The sequence below is a fragment of the Pelodiscus sinensis genome, chromosome 8, assembly GCF_049634645.1.
Source record: "Pelodiscus sinensis isolate JC-2024 chromosome 8, ASM4963464v1, whole genome shotgun sequence".
In the NCBI taxonomy this organism is placed as follows: domain Eukaryota; kingdom Metazoa; phylum Chordata; order Testudines; family Trionychidae; genus Pelodiscus; species Pelodiscus sinensis.
The window spans coordinates 65,219,144-65,231,361 of NC_134718.1; the positions used below are offsets into that span (position 1 = coordinate 65,219,144).

At 43.3% G+C, this 12,218-nt stretch overlaps 2 protein-coding genes across 31 annotated transcripts in view; both read right to left on the reverse strand.

The window, feature by feature from the left end:
* The window catches only part of TCF7L2 (transcription factor 7 like 2), a 226,048-nt gene extending 223,593 nt beyond the window's left edge, over positions 1 to 2,455 (reverse strand). For 18 of the 30 annotated variants that reach the window (XM_006134984.4, XM_006134983.4, XM_006134978.4 and 15 more), the window contains exons 1-3: positions 1,655 to 2,454; positions 1,329 to 1,395; positions 997 to 1,121 (exon numbers count right to left, since the gene is read on the reverse strand). In XM_006134984.4, coding sequence (XP_006135046.1) covers positions 997 to 1,121; positions 1,329 to 1,395; positions 1,655 to 1,843 — 381 coding nt within the window. In that variant the 5' untranslated portion in view covers positions 1,844 to 2,454. Of the gene's footprint in view, positions 1 to 996; positions 1,122 to 1,328; positions 1,396 to 1,654 lie in introns of all 30 variants that reach the window. The other 12 variants (XM_006134979.4, XM_075935454.1, XM_014579442.3 and 9 more) reach the window with 2 other exon arrangements.
* Positions 2,456 to 7,079: 4,624 nt separating this feature from the next.
* VTI1A (vesicle transport through interaction with t-SNAREs 1A) overlaps positions 7,080 to 12,218 on the reverse strand; it is a 444,836-nt gene continuing 439,697 nt past the window's right edge. The window contains exons 8-9 of the mRNA XM_075935463.1: positions 11,342 to 11,453; positions 7,080 to 7,133 (exon numbers count right to left, since the gene is read on the reverse strand). Of these exons, the coding sequence (XP_075791578.1) occupies positions 7,095 to 7,133; positions 11,342 to 11,453 (151 nt within the window). The 3' untranslated portion in view covers positions 7,080 to 7,094. The remainder of the gene's footprint in view (positions 7,134 to 11,341; positions 11,454 to 12,218) is intronic.

The following is a 12,218-nucleotide window of genomic DNA, read 5'->3' on the forward strand; positions in this document are numbered from 1 at the left end:
ACATATTTGCAGCAAGATTATTATTAAGATTATTATTTGCAGCAAGACTACACTTCTATGTGCGAAGGTGTTTAATGTATTCATTTTTAAAGACAGTTTCTGTTTATTGTATCACTGTTAGTCTGTGATCTGCTCTAAGCCCTTCCAGGACTTATTTTAGCAAGACACACAAATAAAGAACTCCTTTCAGGTCTTTCTCCCCTTGCAAAATAAGAGCAACGTGTTTAGGTCGGGGTAAGGAAGGGCTTTTCCTTGTCACCGCTAAAGAGATGGATGCATCTCCCTGATCAAGGTCTGTGCATGTGTAAAATAATCAAGGATGTTAGTGTGTAGTTCAGTGTCAACCGCCACCACCTCAAAACGTGTAAAAACTTAAACCACACTTGCCATAGACAGAGAGTGAAACTGCTGAACTCAAGTGAAAAGGCCAGAAAACTTGCAATGGACTTTACAAAAAAGTTTCTAGTCTTTACAAAACAGGGTAAGAGAGAAACTATAGAACTTGGTGACTTGCCAATACAGCACACTGGTATCCCAGACAGCTTATGCAGCAAGGAAGGGGTTAAGGGGGAGGTTAAAAAAGGGAGGGGAAGAGATCAAGACGCCACTGAAGAGGGCAGAAGAAAACAGCTCATTCACCAGGGAAAATAAATAGTTTTGTGGAAATCAGATTTGCGATCTAGCTGATGAGAAAAGAAACCAAAACACAGCCCGGGGTTTTTAGATTGTGGGATTTTTTTTAAGAATCGAAATCCACGGGGTGAAAAGACCTAGTCGCAAAACTGAAAGTAAAAAAGGGGAAAAATATGGCGAAGTGTAAACAAATCCCATTCTGCAAAAGCCATAAAAGTTTGGAAAGTTTCTAACGATGGGGGAGGGGGGCATGCAGGAGGCATCGGGGGACTCAGAGCTGGGGGGGGGGGGAAGAGGAAGGAAATGTACAATCAGAGCAGCAAACGTTTAAAAAACACACATCGGTGGATATGCGCCACTTACTGTTCGTGCTGTCGGCGAGAGCGATCCATTGGGGAGGTACGGGCTGGTCAGGTCGGGGATCATTATAAAAGGATAACCAGGGTATGGTGGGCCCTTAAACAACCCTCCATCTTGCCTTTTCGCAGCTAACATGGCGGGGCAGAAAGAGAGAGAAAGGGGGTGAAAAGGGGGGCAAACAAAAGAGGACACATAAAAAAAAAAACTTTGTTTGGAAAGTGCCCCCCCCCCTGCCCGCCTACCCCTCCTGCATTGAAAAGTTACGCGGCGGGCGCAGCTGGGTTTCGGCAGGTCGCCCCGCAGAGCTGGGAGGTTTTTTTGGGGGGGGTACTCACCTTCTTCTAAACTTTCTCTCGATTTATCTCGGAAAGTTTCGGACCTAGGCGGAGGCCGCCTCTCCGCCTGGCAGCACCGGGGAGAGGGGGGTACAAGAAAGGTGGAGGGGGGGGGGAGAGAAAAGAGAGAGAAACATAGTTACAAGTTGGTGCCATGGAGGAAACTTAACAAACATTCTCGCAACATTGCAACACACCACGCTTCCCCCCACACGCGCGCCCTACTTGCTACATCCAGTGGCAAAGCAAACCCCTTCTGCCCCCCACCTGTGTGTGCCCCCAAACCCACGGAAGGGAGGGGGCATTTGGGGGCTTTCCCTCCTTACCTCCGAGTCTGAGGAGCTGTTTTGATTCGTTTCTGATTCATTGACCAGGGAGGACTTGACATCAGCTAAATCCCGCTCGGCCGAGGAGTGGTCGGAGATCTTCTCCTCTTGCTCCCCTTCGTCTTTAAAAGAGATCAGTTCGTCGTTCGCCCCCAAATCGTCCCCTCCACCGCCGTTCAGCTGTGGCATTTTCCTCCCGGCTCACCCCACCAGCAGCAATTTTGCAAAGAGGGAAAGGGGAGAGAGGGGGAAAAAGGGGGGGGGGGAAAGAAAGGAAAAAGTTTGCAAAAAAAAAAAAAGTCCAAGGTGAATGGGTTTTTTTCCTTCTCTTCTTCTCTCTTTCCGCCTGGGGAGGGGAAAAAAAGCAGGAGGAGGAGGGGAGAAAAATGTCTTTCCTTTGCTCTTTGCACCAGTGACTTTGGGTTTCTTCTTCTTCTTCTGGATTTTTTTCCCCCTCTCTCTCTCTCTCTCTTTCTTTCTTCCAGGGAGCGGATCAGCGTGCGCACGGACGCACAGCAAATGGGGGAATAATAATAATTACAAAAAAAAAACAGACGGGGGGGAGGGGAATTTAAAAAAAAATACAAACAACCCCAACAAGAAGTCAGCTGGCTGGGGGGGCAGCGGCTGCCGATCTAGGGAGCCCGTGCCGCTCGGGTTTGAGTGAGTTGAAGTTAGACTGAGAGCTTTTCAGTTCAAAGGCGGCGCTGATTGACAGATAGAAAAAGGGGAATCGAAATCCGGAGGAACGGAGAAGTCTGGGATTCGGGATTATTGACAGGGAGAGAGAAGCACACTAGGCACTTAATGAGATGCAGGAGGGGGCGGGGGCTCCCCGGGTGACGTGTGCATAAATAAACAGGTTTGGGGAATGAGCGAGGGGAGAAAGAGAAGGAAGGGGGGTGGGGGAGTGGAGAAACTAACAATGATCCTTTTTGGCAAGAGCCAGAGAGAGAGAGAGAGAGAGAGTGTTAGGGTGGGGGAAAAGGGAAAGGATTTAAGGGAGACAATGGAGGGGGAGGAGGGAATCCATCAGTTGTAAGGGAATGACCCAAAGGAAAACAAAACACATGCAGGAGGGGGAGAGAAGGCAAAAAATTGCACTGTACTTCAGAAGTCAATTTGCACAAGAAGGAAAAAATATATATACAGGAGTTAGGAAAAGAGGGAAAGATGCCTGCCCCTCTGCCTGCTGTTTGCAAAGCACTAACTTTTGCAGAGCAGAGACGATTAAATAGATAGATTTGTATGCATAAGGAAAGTGCAATTTCTCAAACCTCCCCTGTTTCAGTATTTTTATTATGTGTGGTTAGGTTTTGGGGTTGCTTTGTTAAACCGTTAAGATTTTTTTATGGCCAATGGTTGTAGGTAAGAAACTAAAATAATAATGTCATAAAAGCTCTTTTCTTACCTAGCGTTTTCTTTTTACATTTATTGTTGTTATTATAGTTCTGTTGGATTAAAATAGGCAAGATAACTCTTTAGTGTTCAGATTTCTCAAAAAAAAAAAACTTTTTGTCAGACATATTATTTTTACCGTAATGGGGGGAAATGGGACGAAAGGGAATGTGATTGATGCATTAATTAGTAAGAGAGGGGGGAGATCAAGAACTATGTGACTTTAGAGGTGAAAAGTTTTGGTGCTGATGTTGGAAGCATCACAACAGGAAAATTAAAATGAAAGTGGCCAGATGCACTGGAATAAATAGGACCACATGAATGGTCCCACAGCCGGCTAGCAAATGAGTTACCAAATGTAGATAATTGAAGGGGGGATTTTGACCACCAAGACACAAGGAAAGGGTATTCAGTTCAAGGATTTGAGGCAGCAGTTTAAAAAAAAAAGTCACTACCCAAACAGCAGACTTTGCACAGCAACAAAATGGGGAGCAGAATAATGCAGATGCAAGAAATGACATCTGGTACCTGAATATAATGTGTTGAAGAGAAGAGGAAAACAAATTGATCTGCTAGTAGTGACAAATTTTAACAATGGTCTAGTCAATGGGAAACTTTAACATGGGCAAGGAACAAAGGAGGGAGGGGGGCACAGAGACAGTAAATTCAATGGGAATTAGTAAATTGCCTAATGGAAAATGGTGTTAGAAAGCAAGGAGACGGGCTGTACTAAATAATCCAAACATTCCCCAAGAAATCTAACCTGCTGCTCCTACTAAGGGCCATTCAGCACGTAGGATTTTCAAAACAAAGTCAATTTGTCATGCAATATTTAGAGAGTTTGGGGATTTCAGCTAAACTGTCTTCTCTGAAAAGAATAATAAAAATAATAATACAGAGATCGACAAGGCTAACAAATTCTCAGGCATTAAAAAGTTCACATAGAAATTTGCATACTAAAGGGAAAGATGCAGACAAAATAGAAATAAAAAAATCACTGCAACTTACAACTTTAATATTAATCAGTAAAGCAGAAATAGAGTGAAAGGAAGCATGAAAAGAAGTAAAACAAATGTGTACATTTAATCAGACAGGATTGCATAGGACACAAAGAACAGGGCTAATTAGTCTCAGCAGGTAGGGACTAACCTTCAGACTTCATAAATAAATAAGTCTGTGAACAATGTCTAAATGGGAGTATGGAGACAGAAAAGGGATTATTTCAAGACACCAAGTAAAAACATGAAGAATGAAATACTTCACTGTTAAATCAATGTACAAATGGATTTAACAGTTTCTTTTTCTTCTGGTCTTTTGACTAACTTGTTTTTACTTTTAGACATTTTCAAAATAGCTATGGTTGGTCACACACTTCTCAATTATCCCTGGCTATGTAATGGCTACATTCTGCAAGTTGTTTACTTGCAAAAAACCACAGTAACAAATATACTCAATTTTGTTTGCCTTTTGATTTTTTAAAATCTTTTTAACTCTGGTGTGAGGTGAGATTAGAAACACCACGCAACCTGAACTTCTGCTTACTTTATAGGACCAAGCATTAGAAGATGATCCAATTTAACAAAAAAACTCTTTTGTTTTAAAGGGATTTTTATGATCTGGTCTGGATTTTTGGCAAACGTTCTTCCCTAACAATTTTGCACTGTAATTAGTGCCATTGCTTGTTTAACATCTAGAGTGTGGTTGGTTTCCTACTAGATACAGGACAATCCCCGCCTCAGGGAGCTAACAAATAAAGGACCTGATTCTGTAAACAGTTATGCATATGCATAAGCTTATTTATGGATTCCTCATGTAAGTAATACTGCTGATGTTCCTAAACGGTTGTAAGATCAGGCGCTAAAGTTTTCGGCCCTGATCCTGCACTGGGAATCCAGGTGCACAGGTTGTCCCTAGCAAATCCTGAGACAAGTGTTAGGTCCCAATCCTGGAACATATTCTTCGCTGCACCTGCATGGCTGGATCTTTGCACCTGCACAGAATCCCCATGTGGTCAAAGGGACCTCATACAACGTTCATCACAGGATCAGGGCTTTAGTTATCTTAACCCTATGCATTTTCCTATGACACATGTTTATCCTTTCAAATGTCAATATTTAAAAAAAAAAACAATGGCAAGTCACCGTGCTGTCATTTATTAGAATGCCATTATTTAATTAAGGAATCAGAGTTACTCCTAGTAGCATACACATCAGATCTTATTTATTTCCTGGTTTCCAATTTTAAGAGTTCCAAATATACAAATGCCTTTGGGGAAATGAAATCCCAAAGGGTCAAGAGCACCTGTTAGCTGGAGGGTACCCAAGATAAAAAATGTGTAACTTGCAACAGCCAGAGTAATATAATATTCAGAGGGAAAAAAGTCAAGCTAATCCACTGTGTGAAACATGTGATTGATTGTTTTGATACCCAATTTGAAGCAACAGGTGGTGTGTCAAAGGCAGGTGCTGAGAGTTTGGCCTTCCATAGACATCAGTTATCCTGGCAGAGTTGTCCTGTGCCTGGCAAAGTTGTCTAGATCATCACAGCTCTCAGCCTTGGCACAGTACTCCCTACATTGGGCTTGCTTTGGTAAACAATGGGGAGAAGGTCAAATTAGGGAATTTGTATTGTTTATAGTGAGTATTTTATATTCATGGAATGCCTTTCAACCCAAAAGATTCCGCAGCAGGAACCAACAGTACTAGTCCATGAAAAGCAGAGGGAGGGGGATACACAATCCACAACAGAGAGGAAAGGGAACATTTTGGTCCAGGCTAGTAGGGTAAACACCTTCTTACATGAAAAATTATTTTGAATAATTCGTGTCCCCTCAGCAGCCATGTCTTTAATAGAGAAATATGGTTTACTAATTACCATTTGGACTGAGTAGAACACTGCTTTACATGTGGGACAGGACCTTTGCCTCTAAGGTCTTCTCCAAATGCCCCTCTACTGTAGACTTGCAAGCACAGAACAGAACTCTACCCATCTATATCGGAAGCACAGAATGGCTTGAGTTGACCATGCTAGGATTTTAATCTATTGTTTGAGGGACTTTGAGTGTTTCAAAGGTGACCACGTGGAGCTCTGTCTGTGCTGGCATCCTCAACGTTACTGCCATGTATGCAGCTCCACCAACCTTAGCAAGGGTGGGAAATGTTTCTAGGATAGACAAGGCTACAGAGCCAAAAGATAGAAGTCTGGCTTTTCTAGATAATTAGAGAACTGGCCCAAAAATATGTGGAAGTATAAATAATCTACAAAATAGGGGAATGTCTAAAACACAAAGTTATAGTTCCACTGTGAGATTTTATGTTTGCTTTATCTTTTGTGAGGGCTAACCTGATGGTGGTTTGGTCCTTCGATATTTCCTTTACTTTGCAGCTTGTCAGAGGGAACCTGAGAAATCAGACACCCAGAGACCTTTTACTTACAACTATGAGATCTAACTCCTTTAAATCCATATTCTGTTTCACAAGTCATGTCTATGAAGCAGTAGGAATATTCTGGTTTTTGGCCTAAAGTATTGCTATGCATCTTGATTTGGACAGAGATAATTTTACCAAACTGGTTAAGTGTATGCATGCAGAATGTCATCACATGTTATCAGGAGGTGATATAAAAAATTATAGGTAGGGTGTGTGGGGGGGTGATATCAAGAATTAGAGTGTGTGTGTGTGTGTGAGAGAGAGAGAGAGGTTCCTGAAACACAGAATCTTCCATAACTATACCATTTTTATTGACAGCATGTCTTTTAACCCTAATAGTAATGGAAGAATCCCAATAAATGAAACATTTACTGAATAACTTGCCTTATTTTCGGGTGGTGTCAGATTTCTTTCTAGCTGTCTCTAGAAGATGTTTTTAGCCTAATTTGCTCCCTGGAAATTTCACTCACCAGAGTTATACATCTATGACGTTTTATTGCCTGAAGCCAAGTCTGAATAAGAACTTTCTTAAGGTATACTTACCCTAATGCCAGTCTACAAGAATTGGGCTGCTTTAGTTTGATTTATTTGTGCAACGCTGATAGATGGAGTGCTTATAGGCTTTCGGCCATCATTGTAGAATTGGCCTGTTTCTAAATATTAAAGGAAAAAGAAATAAAATTCAAGAAAACCAGTAACATCCATATTCAATTACTGTAAAGGTGCTTAGTTAAATTAATTGTCCTGTATACTTATTTATCTATATTTTCCAAACAAATTAACACAAATAGAAATTTCATGTGTTTATTTTTGCAGGAATTCCAAAGAACTAGTGTGTAGATACACAGATACTCATAAATACACATATATAAATCCCTGACAGAAATAACTAACGAAATACTGGACTAATGTAGTGTGGTGATTGCTATGTAATAAATATGTACATATATACATGACAGCAGTTAAGCAGCTGGTGTGCTGAGTCCAGTGCCTCTAATACTGACCAATATTGTCTCATTGTTTCCTTGCATTCCAGTGTCTGTCTGTATCCATCTGTTGTCTCTTGTCTTATATTATATTGTCAGCTCTTTGGGAAAGGAGGCATCTTTTTTTGTTTTGGACAGCACCTAGCACAGTGGTCCATCACTGGACCTCCTACATCCTCCTACCCCTCTATTAGGTAATAGCTAATAATAATCACTAATCATTCAAACACAATGTGGTTTGTAGTGCACTGTACTATGGGTTTCCCCCATCTCGGTATTATCATAGTATAAATAACTAGAAGACTGACCCCAGCATTGCTCAGATCCTTAAATCATGTATGTTTCTTGGAAAATAAAATGAAAATGTACATGCTGCTTTTGAATTATTGCTCTGGGGTGAGGCTGGGGAGGGGTTCATTTTGCAGGGTGCCCTAGGGAAAGAGGACAACTTCAGCCCTCTCTCACCACAGAAGTTTGGGGACGGGTGAGAAGTGCCTCTTCTTGGCCGCTGCAGTTCCAGGAGACACAGCTAGGTCGGGGTGCATGTCCCCCATCTCAGGCAGGTCCAGGTTTGTCTGCCCCCTGTACTTACCAGCCACAATGAGGAATGCAGCAAACTGTGCACTTTCCCCTGTCTCCCTGATGAAGGGAAACAGCCAGCAACGTTCCTGTCCAGTACAAATCAGGAGTGGAGCCTTAAAGGGTGCCTGGGGGGGGAGGGGGAGGTGTGGAAGGTGCAGGGTTTGGGCAGTCTTTGAGGGAGACCATGCCCCCAGACAGCTCCTTTCGCATGCCTGGCAATTGTATCTTTTCTGTTGGATTTTATGAGAAGCAATCCCATTCCAGGCACCTTCCATTTTCTTGGCACAACCAAACCTTTATGTGGCTTCATGATATGACAAGAGGCGGCTCTGGTGGTCCTAGGTCTTATCGTTTAGGACAGGGGCGAGGAAACTGTTTTGGGCTGGGGGCTCTGCTGACCCACAGAAAAATCAATAAAGGGCCACACACAAGTGAGAAGCAAAAAACCAAAACCCTCACTGAGGGAGACTCTGACTGGGAAGGAGAAAGGCATTCTCCATATTCCCCTCACACACCAGAACCTTGGCGGGCCCAGGTTAGGGGATTTTGCATGCTCCAGCCCTTTGGGAGTGAGCAGGGGGGGCTGGAGCACCTAATGCGGTGGGGGGAACTACAAGCCTCGGGGGCCATATCCAGCCCCCACGCCTTAGGTTCCCCACCCCTGGTTTAGGAGGAGTTCTTGAACAAATGGACAAACACACAGACAGATAGACAAACTCTTTCAAATATGTCGGATATAAGAATGGATGAAGTGGCTGCTTACCAGAGAGTGGCAACACTAGTTTTGGTTTAGGACACGAAGTGCAGGAACTAGGCTGAATACAAGCCCCTCACGCACACACGTGCTGGGGAAGTAAGACTCAGGCAGTGCTTTGCCAGCTACTCCCTGCCCTTCGCCCCTGCATCTCTCAGAACCTTAGAGGGCAACTGCAGACAGCAGAGACTCCAGCCAGTGTTTGCAGCGGGCCTAGCAAAATGGAGACCTGGTCCTTGGCTGACTCCTTGGCTATGTCTACACAGCATCCCTCTTCTGCAAAAGCCTATGCGCATGAAGCACAGATGACCATATTGCGGCACTTCATTTGCATAATTAATTAGGAGCCATTTTTGCGCAAGAGGTTTTTGTGCAAAAAGGCGCCGTCTACACAGCACCTATTTGCCCCAAACTCCCCTCTTGCGCAAGAGCCGTTCTTCCTCATTTTTTCAGGAAGGACAGCTCTTGCCCAAAAGGAGTTTTTTTGCGCAAAAAGGCGCCTTGTAGACGTAGCCCTAGATGCTATCATAACACAAATAACAAATCCTAATTAGAATTAGAATTTGGTCTCGACCACAGAACAAGAACCCTAGCATTGCAACAAATGTTCTGGTCTCTGAGGTGACCATATTGAAGACCTTGGATTTTTATCTCAGGCAATATACTTTCAATTTCCAGATAAAAGCCTTTTTTTTCCCCAATAAGAATTAATACTGTAATAATACCGGTAATGCTGTAATAATACTGGTAATCAGACCAACCCCATTTGAGAGCTAAATAGCTGTTTAAGGAAAGTAGGACCGTGCCACACAAGGTTTACAACAGGGCTACGTCTACACTGGCATGATTTTCCGGAAATGCTTTTAACGGAAAAGTTTTCCGTTAAAAGCATTTTCGGAAAAGCGCGTCTATTTTGGTAGGAGGCTTTTCCGGAAAAGCACTTTTTCCGGAAAAGCATCTGTGGCCAATCTAGACGCGCTTTTCTGCAATAAAGCCCCAATCGTCATTTTCGTGATCAGAGCTTTTTTGCGGAAAACACTACTGTGCTGTCTACACTGGCCCTTTTCCGGAACAGTTTTCCAGAAAAAGACTTTTGCCCAAACGGGAGCAGCATAGTTTTTCCGGAAAAGCACTGATGATTTTACATTAGATCGTCAGTGGTTTTCCGGAAATTCAAGCGGCCAGTGGAGACAGCTGGCAAGTTTTTCTGGAAAAGCGGCTGATTTTCCGGAATAACTTGCCAGTGTAGACACAGCTCAGGGGTTCTCAAACTGGGGCTTGGGATCACTGAGGGGCGATCATGAGGTTATTATATGAGGGGGAGGGAGTCATGAGCTGTCAGCTTCCACCCCAAACCTACTTTGCCTCCAGCACTTATAATGGTGTTAAATATAAAATGTTTTTAATTTATAAGTGTGTGTGTGGGGAGGTCACACTCAGAGGCTAGCTGTGTGAAAGGGGTCACCAATACAAACATTTGAGAACCACAGGATTACCATCTAATTAATTGATAACTGATCTAATTAACATAATCAAATACCATGCTCAGCAAAAAATCATTTTTAAAGTGCTTTAAAGACCGGCTGATGCGTAACGGACGCTTCTCCTTTACTATTTCTTATCCAATCACTTCCTAATGAATAATACGTCCAAAAAAAAAAAAAGGCTGCGTTTGGTTATCCCTACGCTTCTCCGTGCTCCTGAAGCTTGTGACTTTCTGTGCATTTTCTGTCATTTGGCAAAGAGCTCTGGAGCACATGCAAGTGGTCACAGGTCAGCTGAGAGTGAGCCAGACAGAGCTCTGCCGAAGAAACAGAGCTGTCTCTCTCTTTGTAAAGTATGCTGCCACTTATCAGCAGGCCCGGGTTTCTCTTGCAAGCGGGGGAATCTGAGCTTATGCATATCAAAAAGAGTGGCACTGGAGACATTTCTGCTGGGCTGTTGTCTCCGGCACATCCAGCCTTTACGTAACCTCAGGGCATAAATAAGCAGCCAGGGAGGGAAGGGAGAGACCTTGCTGTAGTACAATTAGGTGACAGTGAGCTTTCCAAGTAATAAGTGCAATACCCCCAAACAGCTCAGTATCAGGAGCACCACTGAGAATTGTTACTAATTATTTGTTATCTTGTTAGACTATGAAAGTATCTAGAGGCCCCAGTCAGAATTCAAGCCTCTGGACACTACTGATGCATATGTATTGGTGGAAGGCACTACATAGACACACAGAAGTTGCAGTCCCTACCCTGAAGAACTTAAAATCTATGGGCCCAATCCTGCAATTGGATCCATGCAAGCTGATTCCTAAACCTATGCAGAGCCCCGTTTTCTGTGCATTGGGAACCCTGGAGTTACTACAGGTTGAAGCTCTTTAGTCCAGCAGTCTCTGGTCCAGCAATATCTGTGGTCTGGAATGATTTTCAGTTAGCTGGATGCCCACTTATTAGGGGTGTGGTCAAGTTTCCCATAGTCCCATAAAGCTTGTTTACAGCCACCAGTCCTGGCTCTCAGTGTTCTGTGCTATTATTTAATTCTAATTTACCTTTAAATGTTTAGTAAGAGCCCAAAGCCGTGGAAGTGTTGGTAATGCTGCTAATCCATGTTGGCCTCCCATCGTTTGGCACGGGTCAGGTCCCAGACTTGAGATGTTCAACCTGTAGAACAAAGGTACTGAAGAGGTGAACCTGCAAGTTCATCTTAGGCCAATGGACCCATGTTAAGAAGACTTAGAGTGAACAGCAATGTCAACGTATCCTGCGTTGAGGACAGATCTTCCTTTATTTGACTAGCCTCAGAAGAGGCATGATGCATTTACACTAAAGCTCTCTGAAGCCCTGAACATGGCACAAGAAATCATTGGGATCCCATTGATCACAATTTATTTTTTCCTTAGAGAGACAAGTGAGAACTTTATGGCCCACCACCCTAAGCGCAAGCAGAACTGCTCCAATTCTGTAATGCCCAGTAGTCAGGGCATCTCTGGTGCTCAAGCTGGGATGGAGAGGAGTGTGAAGATAACAGCATACATGTGCATTGATCTCAAGCATTCTCTCTATTTGATAAGCTACAGTTTGATGGGAGATGAGGTATCCTTGAGGTAGTACTATAGACCAGTGTTTCTTAAACCGAGGAACACCAGATATTTTTTTTCAAGAAAAAAAAAAGGTTGGGGGCGGGGAGTGGGGGAGAGAGTCAGGGGAAAGTTAGAGCAAAAAAAAATTTTTAAAGTTGCCTATCCCTTTAAGGGTGGCCATTTTGAATTCTGTTATTCTCTGCGGCACACCTCTGACTGCCTCGCAGCACACTGGAACACAGTTTAAGAAACACTGCTATAGACCCATGATGCCCATTTATGCATATCTTGTTGTTGAGCTAGCCCTGCCTAGATTCAATCGTAACACCATGGTATGGCAACAGCG